The 22886-nt window shown below is 45.2% G+C and overlaps 1 protein-coding gene across 1 annotated transcript in view; it reads left to right on the top strand.

Annotated features, from left to right (window-relative positions):
• The window catches only part of fer1l6 (fer-1 like family member 6), a 656531-nt gene that overhangs the window by 598057 nt on the left and 35588 nt on the right, over nucleotides 1-22886 (top strand). Inside the window, exon 41 of the mRNA XM_034186126.1 lies at nucleotides 9973-10093. Within this exon, the coding sequence (XP_034042017.1) occupies nucleotides 9973-10093 (121 nt within the window). The remainder of the gene's footprint in view (nucleotides 1-9972; nucleotides 10094-22886) is intronic.

Raw genomic sequence — 22886 nt, 5'->3', positions numbered from 1 at the left:
TGTTCTCCGGAACCACCTGCAGATGTCTCCTGTTGCGACGCAGCATGGCGCCACTATCCGTCTCGATCAGATAGGAACGCGGTTCTCCTGATGGTCCAATGATCTCCGCTGGGGTTTTCCACCCTCTCTCTCCATCCAACATCACCCTGACTAGTTGACCCAGACATAACTCCGGGAGTGGGCGGGCAGAGTGTCTCCTGTTGTAGAAGTGCCTGTATGCCTTTTTGGCCTTCAAATCATTGTGTAACACTAGGTCCCATCCCACAGGGTCTGACTGTAAGCTTGTCTCTAGCGTCGGCACAGGGGTATGAATCTGCCTTCCCAACATTAGTTGAGCTGGACTGACCCCACTGGCAGTGATGGGTGTTGCTCGGTAGCTCATCAGAGCAAGTGATGGATCTGGCTGCTTGAGGATCCTCTTTGCGGTTTGGACCGCTCTCTCAGCTGCCCCGTTTGACTGGGGGTAGTGTGGACTGGAGGTCATATGGGTGAACCTATAAGCTTTAGCAAAGTCTCTGAATTCTACTGAAGCGAACTGCATTGCATTGTCGCTAACAAATTCCAGCGGTATTCCCCATCTGGCGAAGATACCCTTTAAGCGATTGATGACCTGCAGGGTGGAGGGCAGATGTGCCATCTCGATGTAGTGTGAATAATAGTCTACCACAATCAGATAGCTCTCCCCGTTTAGCTCACACAGGTCTGCAGCAATCTTCTGCCACGGCCTTTCTGGAAGAGGTGTAGTAATAAGGGGTTTGCGTCTTTGCTTTGGCTTGTGTTATATATAGAACTCACATTGCGTCACTGTTCGCTTAATGTCGCCACTGATGCCCGGCCACCACACTGACAACTTGGCTCTTGCACGGTATTTTGTTAGCCCCTGATGGCCCCCATGAATTTGGTTGAGGATGTTGGCCCTCAGTGGTGTTGGGACTACAATTCGGTCCTCATACAGTACTAATCCATTTGACTCTGAAAGGTGACATCTAGCGGTGTAGAACCCGGGAGAGGATGGGAACTTGGCCAATTTGCCTGGCCAACCACCCCGGATGCATGTGATAACAGTCTGAAGATCCCGGTCATTTTGTGTGGTTTCTCGTATCTCGGAGAATCTCTCCACTGACACCCGTTTGTTCGTCACCACCCCTCTGACATATGCCTCCACTTCCTGGTCAATGTCTGACTCTGCTTCCTGACTTAGAGGGCTTCGAGACAGTGTATCAGCCACGATCATTTGTTTCCCAGGAACATGCACAGCCGTCACACTGAACCTCATTAGGCGCATTAACAGTCTTTGGCACCGCAGTGGTGTTTTGTCCAAATCATACACGTTAATTAGCGGTATGAGTGGTTTGTGGTCTGTCTGGAGGAGGAAGCTCTCCATCCCCTGCACATACCTTGTGAACTGCTCGCAGGCCCACACTGCTGCCAGGCACTCCTTTTCAATTTGCGAGTAGCGTTTTTCTGTCTCTGTTAAAGTACGTGAGCAGAAGGCGATAGGTCTCAAAGTGCCGCTGTGATCTTGCAGCAGTGCTGCTCCCAAGCCATAGCTGCTGGCATCCGCACTCACAACCGTCTGGCGGCTTGGGTCATAATATGCAAGCGCAGGTGCAGATAGGAGCATAAGCTTTGCTTTTCCCATTGCCTGTTCCTGGAGCTCGCTCCACACCCACACATTCTCCTTCCTGAGCAGCTCATTGAGCGGGTGCAGTTTAGTGGACAGGTCGGGAAGGAACCTCCCCACGTAGTTAATAAGCCCCAACAGCTGGCGCAACTCCTCGACATTGGTCGGTCTGGGCATTTCCGTGATGGCCCTGACCTTGATCGTGTCCGACCTGATGCCACTTGCGTTAATTATGTGTCCAAAATAGTGGAGCTCCTCCTTACCAAAGTGACACTTGGCTTTATTTAACTTCAGGCCCGACTGGTTTATAGTGTGCCAGACGGACTCTAAGCGTCGGTCATGCTCCTCCTCGCTCGATCCACACACCAAGATGTCGTCCATGACCACAACGACTCCATCATGGTCCTTGAGCAGTTCTGACATCAGCCACTGGAAGATCTCCGGCGCTGAAGAGATACCGAATGGCAGGCGGCGGAAACAAAACCTGCCCAATGGTGTGATGAATGTAGTCAGTAGCTGGCTACCTGGGTCCAAGGGAATCTGCCAGAAGCCACTAGATGCATCCAGCGTGGAGAACACCTTGGCTCCGGCCAACTTTGGTGTGATGACGTTGAACGTCGGCAACATGTAGCGCTCCCGCTTAACTGCCTTATTTAAGTGCTTAAGGTCGACACACACCCTGATGGAGTCTGAATTTTTCTTCGCTGCTGGCACCATGGGCGCGCACCAGTCAGTGGGCTCCGTCACCTCCCTGATGACGCCCATGTTCAGCATTCTTTTTAGTTCAGCCTCCACTTTGGGTAGGAGGGGAAATGGCACACGGCGGGGTGTCACCGTGGCATAGGGCTCAGCATCAGCCCTCAATTTAATTTTAACTGGGTTACAGTCCATCAGCCCTATGTCTCCAAACATGTCGCTGAGCACTTCTGTACTAACTGCCCCAACACGCACTACGAGGCCCATTTGTTTGGCCACGCATCTCCCCAGTAAGTTTTGTGTGAACGGTCCATGAATGACTGTTATCCAAAATGAGTATTTTTGCCCTTTGTACTGATTGGTGGTTAGGAATTTACCAATGCACTTCACTTCCCCTCCCGGGCTGCTGGAACTGGGTCTGGTCCTAACCAGTCGGGGTTTCTGGGGCAGGCTGTGGAATGTGCGCTGAGACATTATGGTAATGTCAGCCCCAGTGTCAATTTTAAATTCCACCGGGCTGCCATTCACCGGCAGTGTTACATGCCATTCATCGTCTGACCCAGGTTGGTCTATAACTGTGGCCTCCTGATCTACTATGGTGCCCAGGAAGAACGTATAGTCACCCCCTGTGGCATCTGGTGCTGCTGTTGCCACAAGTTAATTCACCATCTTGGTTTTACATGCAACTTCGAAGTGTCCGATTTTGTTGCATTTACGACATCTTTTATTTTTCACTGGGCATGTTTCATTCCTCCTGTGCTGCCTGTTACATTGAGTGCACGTTTCCTGTACATCACATCTGTTTTTATTTTTGTTTTGCCCTAGCCATGCACTTTTGTTCTTTTTTGTGTTATGTTGCTGCTCCCCTCGTCTCACTGCATCCACTGAGCATTCAGCCCTCATAGCTGTATTTTGTTGTTTGATTTGTTCATCCTGTCTTGCGATCTGAATGGCTTTTTCAAGCGTCAGGTCCAGTTCCAACTGTAGCTTTTCAATCAATCAATCAATCAATTTTTTTATATAGCGCCAAATCACAACAAACAGTTGCCCCAAGGCGCTTTATATTGTAAGGCAAGGCCATACAATAATTATGTAAAACCCCAACGGTCAAAACGACCCCCTGTGAGCAAGCACTTGGCTACAGTGGGAAGGAAAAACTCCCTTTTAACAGGAAGAAACCTCCAGCAGAACCAGGCTCAGGGAGGGGCAGTCTTCTGCTGGGACTGGTTGGGGCTGAGGGAGAGAACCAGGAAAAAGACATGCTGTGGAGGGGAGCAGAGATCGATCACTAATGATTAAATGCAGAGTGGTGCATACAGAGCAAAAAGAGAAAGAAACAGTGCATCATGGGAACCCCCCAGCAGTCTACGTCTATAGCAGCATAACTAAGGGATGGTTCAGGGTCACCTGATCCAGCCCTAACTATAAGCTTTAGCAAAAAGGAAAGTTTTAAGCCTAATCTTAAAAGTAGAGAGGGTGTCTGTCTCCCTGATCTGAATTGGGAGCTGGTTCCACAGGAGAGGAGCCTGAAAGCTGAAGGCTCTGCCTCCCATTCTACTCTTACAAACCCTAGGAACTACAAGTAAGCCTGCAGTCTGAGAGCGAAGCGCTCTATTGGGGTGATATGGTACTACGAGGTCCCTAAGATAAGATGCGACCTGATTATTCAAAACCTTATAAGTAAGAAGAAGAATTTTAAATTCTATTCTAGAATTAACAGGAAGCCAATGAAGAGAGGCCAATATGGGTGAGATATGCTCTCTCTTTCTAGTCCCCGTCAGTACTCTAGCTGCAGCATTTTGAATTAACTGAAGGCTTTTTAGGGAACTTTTAGGACAACCTGATAATAATGAATTACAATAGTCCAGCCTAGAGGAAATAAATGCATGAATTAGTTTTTCAGCATCACTCTGAGACAAGACCTTTCTGATTTTAGAGATATTGCGTAAATGCAAAAAAGCAGTCCTACATATTTGTTTAATATGCGCTTTGAATGACATATCCTGATCAAAAATGACTCCAAGATTTCTCACAGTATTACTAGAGGTCAGGGTAATGCCATCCAGAGTAAGGATCTGGTTAGACACCATGTTTCTAAGATTTGTGGGGCCAAGTACAATAACTTCAGTTTTATCTGAGTTTAAAAGCAGGAAATTAGAGGTCATTCATGTCTTTATGTCTGTAAGACAATCCTGCAGTTTAGCTAATTGGTGTGTGTCCTCTGGCTTCATGGATAGATAAAGCTGGGTATCATCTGCGTAACAATGAAAATTTAAGCAATACCGTCTAATAATACTGCCTAAGGGAAGCATGTATAAAGTGAATAAAATTGGTCCTAGCACAGAACCTTGTGGAACTCCATAATTAACTTTAGTCTGTGAAGAAGATTCCCCATTTACATGAACAAATTGTAATCTATTAGACAAATATGATTCAAACCACCGCAGCGCAGTGCCTTTAATACCTATGGCATGCTCTAATCTCTGTAATAAAATTTTATGGTCAACAGTATCAAAAGCAGCACTGAGGTCTAACAGAACAAGCACAGAGATGAGTCCACTGTCCGAGGCCATAAGAAGATCATTTGTAACTTTCACTAATGCTGTTTCTGTACTATGATGAATTCTAAAACCTGACTGAAACTCTTCAAATAGACCATTCCTCTGCAGATGATCAGTTAGCTGTTTTACAACTACCCTTTCAAGAATTTTTGAGAGAAAAGGAAGGTTGGAGATTGGCCTATAATTAGCTAAGATAGCTGGGTCAAGTGATGGCTTTTTAAGTAATGGTTTAATTACTGCCACCTTAAAAGCCTGTGGTACATAGCCAACTAACAAAGATAGATTGATCATATTTAAGATCGAAGCATTAAATAATGGTAGGGCTTCCTTGAGCAGCCTGGTAGGAATGGGGTCTAATAAACATGTTGATGGTTTGGATGAAGTAACTAATGAAAATAACTCAGAACAATCGGAGAGAAAGAGTCTAACCAAATACCGGCATCACTGAAAGCAGCCAAAGATAACGATACGTCTTTGGGATGGTTATGAGTAATTTTTTCTCTAATAGTTAAAATTTTGTTAGCAAAGAAAGTCATGAAGTCATTACTAGTTAAAGTTAATGGAATACTCAGCTCAATAGAGCTCTGACTCTTTGTCAGCCTGGCTACAGTGCTGAAAAGAAACCTGGGGTTGTTCTTATTTTCTTCAATTAGTGATGAGTAGAAAGATGTCCTAGCTTTACGGAGGGCTTTTTTATAGAGCAACAGACTCTTTTTCCAGGCTAAGTGAAGATCTTCTAAATTAGTGAGACGCCATTTCCTCTCCAACTTACGGGTTATCTGCTTTAAGCTACGAGTTTGTGAGTTATACCACGGAGTCAGGCACTTCTGCTTTAAAGCTCTCTTTTTTAGAGGAGCTACAGCATCCAAAGTTGTCTTCAATGAGGATGTAAAACTATTGACGAGATACTCTATCTCACTTACAGAGTTTAGGTAGCTACTCTCCACTGTGTTCGTATATGGCATTAGAGAACATAAAGAAGGAATCATATCCTTAAACCTAGTTACAGCGCTTTCTGAAAGACTTCTAGTGTAATGAATCTTATTCCCCACTGCTGGGTAGTCCATCAGAGTAAATGTAAATGTTATTAAGAAATGATCAGACAGAAGGGAGTTTTCAGGGAATACTGTTAAGTCTTCTATTTCCATACCATAAGTCAGAACAAGATCTAAGATATGATTAAAGTGGTGGGTGGACTCATTTACTTTTTGAGCAAAGCCAGTAGAGTCTAATAATAGATTAAATGCAGTGTTGAGGCTGTCATTCTCAGCATCTGTGTGGATGTTAAAATCGCCCACTATAATTATCTTATCTGAGCTAAGCACTAAGTCAGACAAAAGGTCTGAAAATTCACAGAGAAACTCACAGTAACGACCAGGTGGACGATAGATAATAACAAATAAAACTGGTTTTTGGGACTTCCAATTTGGATGGACAAGACTAAGAGTCAAGCTTTCAAATGAATTAAAGCTCTGTCTGGGTTTTTGATTAATTAATAAGCTGGAATGGAAGATTGCTGCTAATCCTCCGCCCCGGCCCGTGCTACGAGCATTCTGACAGTTAGTGTGACTCGGGGGTGTTGACTCATTTAAACTAACATATTCATCCTGCTGTAACCAGGTTTCTGTAAGGCAGAATAAATCAATATGTTGATCAATTATTATATCATTTACCAACAGGGACTTAGAAGAGAGAGACCTAATGTTTAATAGACCACATTTAACTGTTTTAGTCTGTGGTGCAGTTGAAGGTGCTATATTATTTTTTTCTTTTTGAATTTTTATGCTTAAATAGATTTTTGCTGGTTATTGGTAGTCTGGGAGCAGGCACCGTCTCTACGGGGATGGGGTAATGAGGGGATGGCAGGGGGAGAGAAGCTGCAGAGAGGTGTGTAAGACTACAACTCTGCTTCCTGGTCCCAACCCTGGATAGTCACGGTTTGGAGGATTTAAGAAAATTGGCCAGATTTCTAGAAATGAGAGCTGCTCCATCCAAAGTGGGATGGATGCCGTCTCTCCTAACAAGACCAGGTTTTCCCCAGAAGCTTTGCCAATTATCTATGAAGCCCACCTCATTTTTTGGACACCACTCAGACAGCCAGCAATTCAAGGAGAACATGCGGCTAAACATGTCACTCCCGGTCTGATTGGGGAGGGGCCCAGAGAAAACTACAGAGTCCGACATTGTTTTTGCAAAGTTACACACCGATTTAATGTTAATTTTAGTGACCTCCGATTGGCGTAACCGGGTGTCATTACTGCCGACGTGAATTACAATCTTACCAAATTTACGCTTAGCCTTAGCCAGCAGTTTCAAATTTCCTTCAATGTCGCCTGCTCTGGCCCCCGGAAGACAATTGACTATGGTTGCTGGTGTCGCTAACTTCACATTTCGCAAAACAGAGTCGCCAATAACCAGAGTTTGATCCTCGGCGGGTGTGTCGTCGAGTGGGGAAAAACGGTTAGAGATGTGAACGGGTTGGCGGTGTACACGGGGCTTCTGTTTAGGGCTACGCTTCCTCCTCACAGTCACCCAGTCAGCCTGCTTTCCCGGCTGCTCGGGATCTGCCAGGGGGTAACTAACGGCGGCTAAGCTACCTTGGTCCGCACCGACTACAGGGGCCTGGCTAGCTGTAGAATTTTCCACGGTGTGGAGCCGAGTCTCCAATTCGCCCAGCCTGGCCTCCAAAGCTACGAATAAGCTACACTTTTTACAAGTACCGTTACTGCTAAAGGAGGCCGAGGAATAACTAAACATTTCACACCCAGAGCAGAAAAGTGCGGGAGAGACAGGAGAAGCCGCCATGCTAAAGAGCTAGTAGCTACGCTAAGTTAGCGGATTCCTAAAAACACGCAAAGTGAATAATGTGTAAATAATTTAGAGGTGATTCAGCAGAAGGAGTGCTTTAGTTAAGGCACGTAAAGATTACACTGGGAAACAAATCGTAATCTAGATAACTAGATCAATCTAACTGCGCAGATTAAACAGCTGACAGATACAGAAAAACACCGCTGTGCTCCGGAACAAGAAGTGATACAATACCGCAGTGAGAGCCAACCACCAGTAGAGGCAAGCAAGAGCTTTTCAGACACATCACAGTCCAGTATGTCCAGTCTCCCCGGGGAGCTGTGTGCGTCTGTGGAAGCATGCCCAGTCATGAATCACGCTGCGTTTCGGCACAAAATGTTCATCAAATTTGCCCATTACCACGTCAAAGTCATTCTCCTCTTCCTCACTCTCGTACGTGATCCCACAACATCCAGAGACTTAAGGTACTCAGGACGCATTTCATCCACCCCAGGAGCCTTGCCACCAAGGAGCTTTCTAACCACCTCGGTGACTTCGGCCTGGGCAATAGATGAGTCCGCCTCTGAGTCCCCAGTCTCTGCTTCCTCTTCGGAAGACGTGACGATGGGATTGAGGAGATCCTCGAGGTATTCCTTCCACCGCATGACAACATCCCCAGTCAGGGTCAACAGCTCCCCACCCGCACCGTAAACAGTGCTGGTGGAGAGCTGCTTCCGCCTCCTGAGGCGTCGGATGGTTTGCCAGAATCTCTTCAAGGCCAACCGATAGTCCTCCTCCATGGCCTCCCCAAACTCCTCCCAGACCCACGTTTTTGCCTCTGTTTTTTGCCTCTGACCCAAGTTTTTGACAGGAGCTGACAGGCCAAGCCTGCCGGTACCTGTCAGCTGCCTCCGGGGTCCCACCTACCAACAAAGATAACTAGGACTCCTTCTTTAGCTTGACGGCATCCCTTACTTCCGGCGTCCACCACCGGGTTCGGGGATTGCTGCCGCAACAGGCACCAGAGACCTTGTGACCACAGCTGCGAGCGGCCGAATTGACAATGGAGGTGGAGAACATGGTCCACTGACTGAGCTGGGGAGCAATAAGCAACGCGACCCCAGCTCTCCGCCTCTCCCTGTGGGCAACGCCAGAAAAATGAAGCGTCCAGCCCCTCTGCAGGAGTTGGGTACCAGAGCCCAAGCTGTGCATGAAGGTGAGCCCGACTATCTCTAGTCGGTATCTCTCAACCTCCCGCACAAGCTCAGGCTCCTTCCCCCCCAGCGAGGTGACATTCCACGTCAAACAGCCAGGGGCTGTGAGCATGGACCGGGCTGCCGGGCCACCCGCCCTTGACCGCCACCCAATCCTCTCTGCACCCGACCCCCATGGCCCCCTCTGCAGGTGGTGAACCCACAGGAGGGCGGGCCCACGTCCCTCTTTCGGGCTGAGCCCAGCCGGGCCCCATGGGCTAAGGCCCGACCACCAGGCGCTCGCGCGCGAGCCCCAACCCCAGGCCTGGCTCCAGGGTGGGGCCCTGGCTCCACCATACCGGGCGATGTCTCAGTCCTTGATTTTTTACTGGTCATGGAGGTTCTGAACTGCCATAGGACCTGTTTGCCTTGGGAGACCCTACAAGGGGCACAAAGCCCCCAACCACATAGCTCCTAGGATCATCCGGGTACGCAAACTCCCCCACCACGATAAGGTGGCAGCTAGAGGGGGAGTAGCAAAAAATCTTTCACGCATAAATATGCGTGAAAGATTTTTTTTTAACATTTCAACAGGCGTGGTCTTTGTATCCTGATCCCACCCCGCCCCCTCAGTCCAGTTGGTCCAGTAGTGAGTCAGCCTCCTGCTCTTCTTCACTACTGTGACCTGTAGTACTCTACCCTTCTCCCATTGAGTTGTAACTCTAACCCTTTACTACCTCGGACGCTGAAAATTTGGGCACAAATAAGACATCACTTTGGATGGCTCACTCTCCCCTTAGCATCTTCCATTTGCAATAACCACTTATTTATCCCACCAAAAATAGACCCACTATTCAATGTTAAACAGCAAGGGGTTTCATAATTTAGGAGAACTGTACATTGAACATGTATTTGCGAGCTTTTTTACTTTGGTGGACCGTGTAATCATAGATTCACATCATGATCACGATTTATCATACAGCCTGAACTTGTAGATCGTGTGAGAAAAAAAGCATTATGAGTCCCGAAGGACTGTGAAACTTTCTTTTTCTTATTCTAACCACAGTTCATGACCTATGTACTTTTTGCATTTTCATTATTTTATTTGCAGCTGGTTGAAGGGTTTAGAAGATGACCGGCAGGAGACAGATGTCCACCACAACTCCCTGACAGGAGAAGGAAACTTTAACTGGCGTTTTGTCTTCCCCTTCAGCTACCTGCCGGCTGAGAAGGTACAGCTATGCAAAGGTTTCAGGGATTTTATGGACTTGAGCGTTGTTAAAACTCTAAAGAATCACCAAGGTTTCATCCACCACATTTGATGAGTTTCATCACAGCAGTAAACCTTCGCATGGCCTTTGTTAGGCTAGTATCTCACTGGGCTGCAACAGCCTGCAAGCCATTTACAGACCTGCATGAAGTACTCCCCCCACCCCAAATTGAGAATATTAAAATAGCATTGTTGTTCGTTTGTGCTACATTTGTGCTGGTTTGTGGCGTAAAAAAATTTTGTTTTGTTTGCACTGTTAAAGCTTTTGGGCTTTTAATACATTTTCTGACACAACCCTCCCCACATTCAAATGTCTCCAAACTGGGCTCTATCGTGACATCACACATGTGAAAAATAAGTTGTAAAAGCTTAAAAACCATAAGAGCACAAACGTTTCTTTTATCCACACAAACGATCAGAAGTACTCAGGCCCCGGACCAGGCCAGCAGGTCGGCAGTGGTCTTCTGTATGCCACATTTCCCACGGCCACCTGTGTTGACGGCGATTCGGCACTGAGCTCTTCGCTCACCGCTATTGATGGAATCCTCAGTCAGTCAGTCAGTCAGAGTTTTGTCTCACAGTCCTGATGGATTCCCTCAGTAGTGGTGAGCGACGTGGGATCTGAACTGAGGAGCCGGTTGTCTCCCTCTTCCTTCTGTGTCTTCCTACCAGTGGAGCTGATAAAGTACACCTGCGGGTTCATCACACGTGCGCCAATTAGTGGTGTCTTATTTAAGCCTTGGCTGAACTGGAGGACGCTGCCAGATCTTTCCATCCCAGGAAGTGGTAACCTGGGGCCTCATGTACAAAGTGTGCGTATACACAAAAACGTGGCATACGTTCATTTCCACACCAACGTTCAGGTGTATCAAATGTGATATGACCGTGGAAATGTGCAGTGCCTTATGCAAAAATCCTGGCTGGCGTACATGTTTCTACAGCTATTGTTCCACTGTGGACATGAAGATGGGATGCTGGGAACTGTTAATTGTGTGAAAACAAGAAGTCATCAGAGTGATGTGCACATCACAGACCAGTGGTGGGCACAGTTCCGCTAATCTGCTAACCGCTAATTACCGAAGCTAACGTTTTTGTTAGCGGATGAGATTTTCAGACAACTTTGAAAACCATCAATGGACCAAATAGCTTCTGATAAATTTAGTTCTGATAATTTTTAGACAGCTAACATGTTTTTGTGGGCGTAGTGAGTAGCAGTTAAAACATAACAGTTAAATACATTTAAGTCTGAAATCAAAGATTTTAGTGCCTGCCTGTTACACGTTTTGTAGCAGACAGACAGCAATGAGTGGTACAGTTCTATCCCCTGCAAGCAGAGGAGAGCTGATTACCAGACAGAAAGAAAGAGGGAAGGAGGGAGAAAAAAAATTTTCTCTTCACACCATACAGACTCGCCCGGCATATTACACAAGTCATGCACAGGCAGACCATTTTGGTTTATGGTTAAAATTTTAAACAAACTAATTCCGGACAAGTTATTGAAATTAACGTCACATCTGTATTTTTTTATAAAGTGAGAATATCAGCTATATATTTTAGTTTTAAAGTAATGCACTAAATTTGCTTAGACGCACATGCCGCAATGCATTATGGGTAAATTAGTTTCCTGACATGAGTGGTTGGTTGGTAGGTAACACACAACTTACTGAAACGTGTGGTGGGTTTTACAGATGATAAAATGAAATTTAAACTGTGTGATGAGTGGTTGCCCCTGTACGCACATGCCAACATCTGGGCACAAGGGGATGCGCTGGCCTCGGGAGGTGGTCGCGCGGAACGAGGGCCCGTATATGACTGCTTGCAGTCGTAGTTAGGGCCCGAGTAGCACAATGTCGTACAAGGACCCTATTGTAATTGCGCTGTTTATTATTATTATTATTAGGGCCCGAGTAGGAAAAAGTCCTACGAGGACCTTATTGTAATTGCGCTGTTTATTATTATTATTATTTATTTATTTATTATTAGGGCCCGAGTAGGAAAAAGTCCTACGAGGTCTCTATTGTAATTGCGCTGTTTATTATTATTATTAGGGCCCGAGAAGGAAAAAGTCCTACGAGGACCCTATTGTAATTGCGCTGCTTATTATTATTATTATTATTATTATTATTATTCTGCGCAAAATGAAATTGAAATTTCTGAATTTTGATATTTTGGGGGTCCCGCACATGATCGCAGCGAAATCGCGAAATAGCGCCCCTTAGAAATTTTCAAAAACCCCTCCGCATTGGGGTTTTTTCGGCGTAGCCTCACGAAATTCGGTGCACATATTTACCATGCTAGGACGCACAAAAAAGTCTCTTACCGTCATGGTGAAAAATTGACTTTGATTTTAAGTTTCGATTTTGAGGTAATTTTTGCCGTTTTTGGCCATTTCCACTACTTAGATTTGAACGAATTCGTCCTAGGGATTTCATCCGATCGTCTTCAAATTTGGTCATCATCATCATGACATAATGGTGATCAAAAGTTATCAAAAGATTCTAATTAGGTCAAAAGGCGTGGCTCCTAGGGGTCGTCAAAGTTTGGCGAGCTTTTCGGAGCATGCTGTTTCACTTCGAACGGCTGTCACGCCCACATACTTCATCGTAGATCCTTCAAACCTGCTGGACATGATGAGGGATCTGCCGTGAACATCTACATATATTAAGTTCCCACCTCCGCCATAGCACCCCCCCGGTGGTGGCTGGAAATGTCCTATTTTTACTTTAAGAGGTCCTGATGTGACATACTTAACCCAGTCAACTTCATTCCACTTCTAAAACATGCAGAACCAGTTGGTGAACGTAGGCGATGAATGCGGTGAAGTTACGAGTAACGGCATCCATGTGGCGGCGTGCCGAATATTGCCTGTTCCCCATGAAATTACATTCTTCCTTTTGACGGCTTTAATTTTGTCATATCATCATGAAAATTGATACACAGGTCAAGCACGACAACCTCTTACAATTCATAGGGGCGTCGCCCATGGGCGGGGCAAAATGCCTCAATAGCACCCCCTTGAAACTTTCAAAAACCCCTCCACATAGGGGTTTTTTTGGAGTAGGGAGATGAAAATTGGTACACATGTGTGACTTGCATAGACGTACAAAAAAGTCTCTTGCACCATGGGTCTTCTCCAAACAGGAAGTCGGCCATTTTGAATTTTCTTGTCATTTTCCTCTTCTCCCTCCCTCCTTATCTTTCCTGCTTCTGTGGTGTGTTGTCTGTGAGGCTGCCAGCTTTGCCAGCAAAAATGGATCTGTTAAAGTGGTCTCTAAACGCAATTGACACTATTTTTTCTACAAGACACTCGGGAGCGGAGGACCCGACCTGTCCTGCCGGGACACATGTGATGGGTTACGTGATGGACAGTTGGAGGAAATGGCAGGTCATGTGCCTTTACATGCTGTCTGTGGACGACGTCGAAGATGTGTATATATTTGCCATGATGGTGACCGGGTTCCTGCTGTGTGGAGCGGGCATAGCGCTGGTTTACCTGAAAATTAAGAAAGTGGAAGCGGCAATAATTGGCCCGTCCAGGCTGCCCCACATGATTGATTCGATTGGAAGGGCAGTGTCAGCTCAGTCAGCGGGTGTTAACCGCGCGTGGATACCATCTCCGTAGGATGGCTGCACTGGAAAACCGCATTGATCGTCAGTAATGACCACATCTCCTCTCCTAATTCAGATGTATAGAAAGCCACTCTGTTTCAGACTGTGAAATCTTTCAGGCATCTGCTAATCTGGATTTTCAATCGGCTTCCCAAAACACATCTGCACTTCAAGGCCGCTGTGATAAAAACCTCCTGGAGAAGAACAACGCTCATGCCTCACTCCCCTCGTCTCCCCCCGCCCTCAGCTTCTCCAGCTCTGACGTTGACTGTGGACAGTGGACTGTTCAGGGCTGGGCCCCTCCTCCCTCCAGAATAGACGAACAAGGCCATTGATGGCGCCTAAAGGCGGCCTCCGGGTGTTCTATCTGATAACTGGACTCTTAGAAATCTCGGTCGTGGTCTTGTCGTCTCTCGTCCTGTTGTTGTGTGTGATCATTGTTCATTGTGCTGATGGGTTTTTTCCTGCATTCTTTCCCAAGTTTTAGCTTGTGTGCTTTTTATATGTGTTCATGTACCGGGCCGGTTTATGTGTGTGTTATGTGTGTGTCGTCTGTCGTCATGTGGCCGGTCATGGTTTGCTCAGCCCTGCTGTTGACTTAAGGCAGGATATACATCTGGAGCTGGTCCCCGGGCGCCTAAAGGAGACTTCTGCTCCTAACTGGCAATTAGGATGGGTTAAATGCAGTAAACACATTTCATTGTGCGGGAAACATGTTCCTTTGTGCATATGACAATAAAATTCTTTTGAATCCTTTGAATCCTTTGAATTTTGGGGTGATATCCACATATCCTAGGAATTTTGTCCAATGCACTTCAAATTTCTTCCACATCACCCACAGATGATACTGACCAAAAGTTATCGAAAGCTTTTCTTTATGTCGAAGGGTGTGGCCGCTATGGCGCCGCCATTTTGACCCTTCGCCATGGAACATTAAACTTAAACAGATACTGATTTCACATACTTAACACCATCAACTTCCTTCCACTTCTAAAACATGCAGAACAAGTTGGTGAACATAGGCAATGATCGCCGTGAACTTACAAGTAACGGCTTCTGTGTGGTGGCGTACCGAATATCGCCCCTTCGTCATGAAATTACGTTTTTCCTTTTGAAGGCTTTAATTTTGTCATATCATCATGAAAATTGATACACAGGTCAAGCATGACAACCTCCTACAATTCATAGGGGCCTCGCCCATGGGCAGGTCAAAGTGCCTCAATAGCGCCCCCTTGAAAATTTCAAAAAACCCTCCCCTTAGGGGTTTTTTTGGAGTAGGGAGATGAAAATTGGTACACATGTGTGACTTGCATAGACGTACAAGAAAGTCTCTTGCACCATGAGTCTACTCCAAACAGGAAGTCAGCCATTTTGAATTTTCTTCTCATTTTGAAATGATTTCCACATGTTGTATTTGAACGAACTCCTCCTACGGATTTTGACCTATGCACTTCAAATTTCTTTGACAACATCCAAAGATGATACTGACCCAAAGTTATCGAAAGCTTTTCTCTATGTTGAAGGGTGTGGCCGCTATGGTGCCGCCATTTTGACCCTTTGCCATGGAATATCAAGTCATGATAACTCCTTTATCCTTTATGTTGGCCCCTGAACACACCCAGCCCCTCTGTTTGTACACTGAGCGCCCCCTAGTGGATGAACAATCGACATGTCATAACTCCTTGATGCATTGTGTGATTTGTTTAAAATTTTAACTGTGTGAAGAGTGGTTGCCCTTGCATGCACATGCCCACATGTGGTCACAAGGGCACCCACTGGCCTGGGTAGGCGGTTGCGCGGAACGAGGGCCCGTATATGACTGCTTGCAGTCCTAGTTATTATTATTATTATTATTATTATTATTATTATTATTGCCACTTTTGAAATCAAAATTTCGGCCTCTTCCCATGCTCCAAAACTCAACAAACTTTTCAAAGTCATCCGGCCGGATCCGAAATTCGATATTTTGGGGGCCTCGCCCACAGTCCTAGTTATTATTATTATTATTAGGGCCCGAGTAGGCAACGTCCTACGAGGACCCTATTGTAATTGCGCTGTTTATTATTATTATTATTATTATTATTATTATTATTATTATTCTCACTCTTGAAATCGAAATTTTGCCTCTTCCCATGCTCAAAAACTCACCAAACTTTCCAGAGTTGTCCGGCCGGATCCGACATTCGATATTTTGGCGGCGTCACACATGGTCGCAGAAAAATCTCGAAATAGCGCCCCCTAGAAATTTTCAAAAACCCCTCCACATTAGGCTTTTTTCGTCGTAGCCTCACGAAATTCGGTACACATATTTACCATGCCAGGACGCAAGAAAAAGTCTCTTACTGTCATGGTGAAATATCGACAGGAAGTTGGCCATTTTGATTTTAAGTTTCGATTTTGAGCAAATTTTTGCCATTTTTGGCCATTTCCACTACTTACATTTGAACGAACTCGTCCTAGGGATTTCATCCGATCGACTTCAAATTTGGTCATAATCATCACAACACAATCACCATTGTGTTGTGATGATTGTTGTGATCAAAAGTTATCAAAATATTCTAATTAAGTCAAAAGGCGTGGCTGCTAGGGGTCGTCAAACTTTGGCGAGCTTTTCGGAGCACGCCATTTCACTTCGAACGGCTGTCACGCCCACATACTTCATCGTAGATCCTTCAAACTTGCTGGACATGATGAGGGCTCCGCCCTGAATGTCTACATATCTTAAGTTCCCACCTGCGCCATAGCGCCCCCCTGTGGTGGCGGGAAATGTCCTATTTTTACTTTAAGAGGTCCTGATGTCACATACTTAACCCAATCAACTTCATTCCACTTTTAAAACATGCAGAACAAATTGGTGAACATAGGCGATAAACGCCGTGAAGTTACAAGTAACGGCGTCCGTGTGGCGGCGTACCGAATATTGCCCATTCGCCATGAAATTACATTCTTCCTTTTGACGGCTTTAATTTTGTCACATCATCATGAAAATTGATACAGTGGATGAACAATCAACATGTCATAACTCCTTGGTGCATTGTGTGATTTGTTTAAAATTTTAACTGTGTGATGAGTGGTTACCCCTGCATGCACATGTCCACGTGGTCACAAGGGCACCCACTGGCCTGGGTAGGCGGTCGCGCGGAACGAGGGCCCGTATATGACTGCTTGCAGTCCTAGTTATTATTATTATTATTCTTGCCACTTTTGAAATCGAAATTTCGGCCTCTTCCCATGCTCAAAAACTCACCAAACTTTCCAAAGTCGTCTGGCCAGATCTGAAATTCAATATTTTGGGGGCATCACACATGGTCACAGAAAAATCGCCAAATAGCGCCCCCTAGAAATTTTTCAAAAACCCTTCCGCATTGGGCTTTTTTCATCGTAGTCTCACGAAATTCGGTACACATATTTACCATGCCAGGACGCATGAAAAAGTCTCTTACTGTCATGGTGAAATATCGACAGGAAGTCGGCCATTTTGATTTTAAGTTTCGATTTTGAGCAAATTTTTGCCATTTTTGGCCATTTCCACTACTTACATTTGAATGAACTCGTCCTAGGGATTTCATCCGATCGTCTTCAAATTTTGTCAAAAGTTATCAAAAGATTCTAATTAAGTCAAAAGGCGTGACTGCTAGGGGTCGTCAAACTTTGGCGAGCTTTTCGGAGCACGCCATTTCAATTCGAACGGCTGTCACGCCCGCATACTTCATCATAGATCCTTCAAACTTGCTGGACATGATGAGGGCTCCGCCCTGAACGTCTACATATCTTAAGTTCCCACCTGCGCCATAGTGCCCACACCTGGCCCCTCTGTTTGTGCTCTGAGCGCCCCCTAGTTGATGAACAATCAACTGCTCATAACTCCTTTATGCTTTACCTGACTGACTTGAAAATTCACATGTGTAATGAGGGTCAGCCCCTTACCACACCTTGCCAATCTGTTTGTACACTGAGCACCCCCTAGTGGATGAACTATCTACATGTCATAACTCCTTCATGCATTGTGTGATTTGCTTGAAATTTGAACTGTGTGATGAGTGATTGCCCCTGTATGCACATGCCAACATCTGGTCACAAGGGGATGCGCTGGCCTCAGTAGGCGGTCCCGTGGAATGAAGGCCCGTATACGAGGTCTGTCAATAAAGTATCGGACCATTGGCTGGGAAAAAAAATTAGCTTACCTGGAGGGTTGGAAACCTAATCACCCTCGAAGTACTCTCCTTGGGACTCCACACACTTCTCCCAGCGGTGTCGTCACTGTTGGAAGCATTCCAAAAACGCCTTTTTCGGGATGGCACGCAGCTCCGCCGTCGTCGCAGCCATGATGTCCTCTCTTGTCTCAAATCGGGTTCCTTTTAATGGTATTTTAAGTTTTGAGAAGAGCCAGAAGTCGCAAGGGGCCATGTCAGGGGAGTAAGGTGCCTGTTGAACCACCGGAGTCTGGTTTTTGGTCAAATAAGTCTGAATTAAATGAGAGGAATGAGCTGGCGCGTTGTCGTGGTGGAGGCGCCAATTTCCTCTGGCCCACAACTCCGGTCTCTTGCGCCGCACACCATCACGTAGACGACGGAGGACATCCCTATAATACTCCTTTGTTATTGTTTGACCCTGTGGAGCGTACTCGTGGTGTACCACACCACGGGAGTAAAAAAAAATAGTCAGCATTACCTTGATCTTGCTGCGCACTTGGCGCGCCTTCTTCGGTCTTGGCGACGTGGAATGCTTCCACTGTGACGACTGGAATTTTGTTTCCGGATCATACCCATACACCCAGGACTCATCACCGGTGATTATGGTGTCCATAAAGCTGGGATCAGTGTGAATGGAGTCCAGCATGTCCTGTGAGACTTCAACACGATGTTGCTTTTGCTCCGCTGTCAGCAACTTTGGCACGAACTTCGCCGCCACTCGTTTCATGCCCAGATCTTCCGTCACGATGGAATGTGCCGAAGTCCTGTTAATGTCCACTTCCTCTGCAATTTCTCGGACAGTCACACGACGATCCCGCATAACCACAGCGTGCACTTTAGAAACAATCTCGCCATTTCAGCTCGTTGATGGCCGACCCGAGCGCGGCTCGCTCTCCACCGTTACGCGCCCGTCTTTAAACCGGTTGTACCACTCCTTAATCCATGTGCTGCTCATGGCTTCATCTCCAAAAGCCGTCTGGATTTTTTGAATCGTTTCTGCCTGGCTGCCACCAAGTTTCTGGCAGAACTTAATGCAGTAGCGCTGCTCCAAGCGTTCGGCCATTTTCTCTCAGGAAAAAATCCGACAAGGGGGGTGGAGCGCTCCTCCCACAAGCCGTGCTCACAGGCGAATGACGTCACCGACAGGCATGGAAAAACTCACGCATGCGCACGAGGGTTCAACCTTGTGTGATGCAATCGCACGTGATTCAAATCCATATAATTTAAAAAAAAAATAAAATGGACTGTTACTTTATTGACAGACCACGTATGACTGCTTGCAGTCCTAGTTATTATTATTATTATTATTATTATTATTATTATTATTATCACTCTTGAAATTGAAATTTCGGCCTGTTCCCATGCTCAAAAATTCACCAACCTTTGCAAAGTCATCTGGCCGAATCCGAAATTCGATATTTTAGGGGTGTCGCACATGGTCGTAGTGAAATTGCGAAATAGCGCCCCCTAGAAATTTTCAAAAACCCCCCCGCTTTGGGGTTTTTTCTTCGCAGCCTCACGAAATTCGGTAAACATATTTACCATACTGGGACACACAAAAAAGTCTGTTACCGTCATGGTGAAATGTCAACAGGAAGTCAGCCATTTTTATTTTAAGTTTCGATTTTGAGGTAATTTTTGCCGTTTTTGGCCATTTCCAGTACTTACAGTAGTAGAGAAGCTTGAATCTTCGACTGGACTGGGTTGCTTGACGCGAGGACGTTTCGCTTCAAATCGCAGAAGCTTCCACAGCTAAAATTCTTTCTCTGGTAGTCTGACTTCTGTCTTGACTCTTGTAGAGAAGAAAATACAGAAGCCAACAAAAGCTGGTTTCTTCAAATCGCTTCTGCGATTTGAAGCGAAGCGTCCTTACATCAAGCAACCCAGTCTAGTCGAAGATTCAAGCTTCTCTACTATGGAAACCACCTGGACAACTGAGAGCCTACACAGAAATACTTACAGTAGTGTTCAGAATAATGGTAGTGCTATGTGACTAAAAAGATTATTACAGGTTTTGAGTATATTTCTTATTGTTACATGGGAAACAAGGTACAACTACATTCAGTAGATTCTCACAAATCCAACAAGACCAAGCATTCATGATATGCACACTCTTAAGGCTATGAAATTGGGCTATTAGTAAAAAAAAAAAGTAGAAAAGGGGGTGTTCACAATAATAGTAGTGTGGCATTCAGTCAGTGAGTTTGTCAATTTTGTGGAACAAACAGGTGTGAATCAGGTGTCCCCTAGTTAAGGATGAAGCCAGCACCTGTTGAACATGCTTTTCTCTTTTAAAGCCTGAGGAAAATTGTACGTTCAAGACATTGTTCAGAAGAACAGCGTAGTTTGATTAAAAAGTTGATTGGAGAGGGGGAAAACTTACCGTATTTTCCGGAGTATAAGTCGCACCGGAGTATAAGTCGCACCAGCCACTTTATCCATTATAAAGAAAAATAAACCATAAATAAGTCGCACCGGAGTATAAGTCGCACCAGCCACTTTATCATTATAAAGAAAAATAAACCATAAATAAGTTGCACTGGACTATAAGTCCCATGGACATACAGGTATGTTAACTTAACATGAAAAGTTCAGATGATAATATTGTGATGGCTACCGTTTTCAGATGCATATTTCACCAGTCGTAACTTACAATCTGCAGAGTATGATTTTCTTTTTGGTGGCATTTTTTCGTGCCTTCTCCGTTGTCTTGTTAAGTTATCAGTAACGTTGAAATTTTTATTTTTCTATGGTAGTCAGAAGTCGCAGGAACAGTCACACAAGCCTTGAGTGCCCTCTCGTGAGCTGCATTTTACCTACAGATATGTTTGTATTTTGCGGACCACATTGCGAGCCGAACCATGCAGCACCTACCTGCGCAGCTCATGACCACCCAGCGTTGTCGATCCAGCTCCTTCCAAGTGCAGACGCTAATCCTCCGCCATCGCTCAATGCTCCCATGTAGCTCTCAGCGTCAACTCTGCTCACACTGATATCCAAGGGTTGAAGCTGTTTTGTTAGCCGTCCCGGAATAAACACCATGTTCGTCTGCTTCAAACGCTATTCACAATCTTCGACGCCAGCTCCTTCCAAGTGCACACACTAATCCTCCGCCGTCGCTCACCCAGTGCTCCCACGCAGCTCTCAGCGTCAACTTAAACACTCTGCTCACACTGATATCCAAGGGTTGAAGCTGTTTTGTTCGCCATGCCGGAATAACAGCAAGCACCGTATTCGTCAGCTTCACACACTGTGGGTGAGGTGAGGAATACGCGTCCAACGTTCTGTTCTCTGATTGGTTATTGCGACCAGCGTGACTTATAGGACGGCCGCCATACTACAGTGTCCATGATGCATTGCATTTCCTTTTCTGGTGGCCATTTTAAAACATAGATCGACTCTGTCACGTAAAATTGTTTTGTTACAGTAAATTAATTGAGATCCTACCGGTATATTTTTCATTTATAAGTCGCACCGGAGTATAGGTCGCACCCCCGGCCAAAACATGTAAAAAAGTGCGACTTATAGTCCGGAAAATACGGTATACGCAGGTGCAAATGCTTTAAAATGGACAAAAAAAAAACAGAGACGTGTGGAAGAAAATGGAAAACAACCATCAAAATGCATAGAAGAATAACCAGAATGGCAAAGGCTCACCCATTGATCAGCTCCAGGATGATCAAAGACAGTCTGGAGTTACCTGCAAGTGCTGTGACAGAAGATGCCTGTATGAAGCTAATTTATTTGCAAGAATCCTCCGCAAAGTCCCTCTGTTAAATAAAAGACGTGCAGAAGAGGTTACAATTTGCCAAAGAACACATCAACTGGCCTAAAGAGTAATGGAGCAATATTTTGTGGACTGATGAGAGTAAAATTGTTCTTTTTGGGTCCAAGGGCCACAGACAGTTTGTGAGATGACCCCCAAACTCTGAATTCAAGCCACATTTCACAAGTGAAGACAGTGAAGCATGGTGGTGCAAGCATTATGATATGGGCATGTTTCTCCTACTATGGTTTTGGGCCTATATAAAATGGATCAGTTTGGAGATGTCAAAATACTTGAAGAGGTCATGTTGCCTTATGCTGAAGAGGACATGCCCTTGAAATGGGTGTTTCAACAAGACAATGACCCCAAGCACATGAGTAAACGAGCAAAATCTTGGTTCCAAACCAACAAAATTAATGCCTCGCAGATGTGAAGAAATCATGAAAAACTGTGGTTATACAACTAAAGACTAGTTTAGTGATTCGCAGGATTGCTAAAAAAGCAGTGTGAACATAATAGTTTTGAGTTTGTAGTGTCATCAGCAGATGCTACTATTATTGTGAACACCCCCCTTTCTACTTTTTTTTTTACTAATAGCCCAATTTCATAGCCTTAAGAGTGTGCATATCATGAATACTTGGTCTGGTTGGATTTGTGAGAATCTACTGAATCTACTGGTACCTTCTTTCCCATGTAACAATAAGAAATATATTCAAAACCTGGATTAATCTTTTTAGTCACATAGCACTACTATTATTCTGAACACTACTGTACGAACAAACTCGTCCTAGGGATTTCATCCAATCGTCTTCAAATTTGGTCAACATCATCATGACCCAATGGTGATCAAAAGTTATCAAAAGAATGTAATTAGGTCAAAAGGCGTGGCTGGTAGGGTTTGTCAAACTTTGGTGAGCTTTTCGGAGCACTCCGTTTCACTTCGAACTGCTATCACGCCCACATATTTCATCGTAGATTCTTCAAACTTGCTGGACATGATGAGGGCTCCGCCCTGAACGTCGGCATATATTAACTTCCCACCTTTGCCATAGCGCCCCCCGGTGGTAACAGGAAATGTCCTATTTTTACTTTAACAGGTCACATGTCACATAGTTAACCAAATCAATTTCATGTCACATAGTTAACCCAATCAACTTCATTCCATTTCTAAAACATGCAGAACAAGT

This window comes from Thalassophryne amazonica, chromosome 14, assembly GCF_902500255.1.
Source record: "Thalassophryne amazonica chromosome 14, fThaAma1.1, whole genome shotgun sequence".
In the NCBI taxonomy this organism is placed as follows: domain Eukaryota; kingdom Metazoa; phylum Chordata; class Actinopteri; order Batrachoidiformes; family Batrachoididae; genus Thalassophryne; species Thalassophryne amazonica.
Note: the sequence above shows the minus strand (reverse complement) of the source record. Positions and strands in the feature narration are given on the sequence as shown.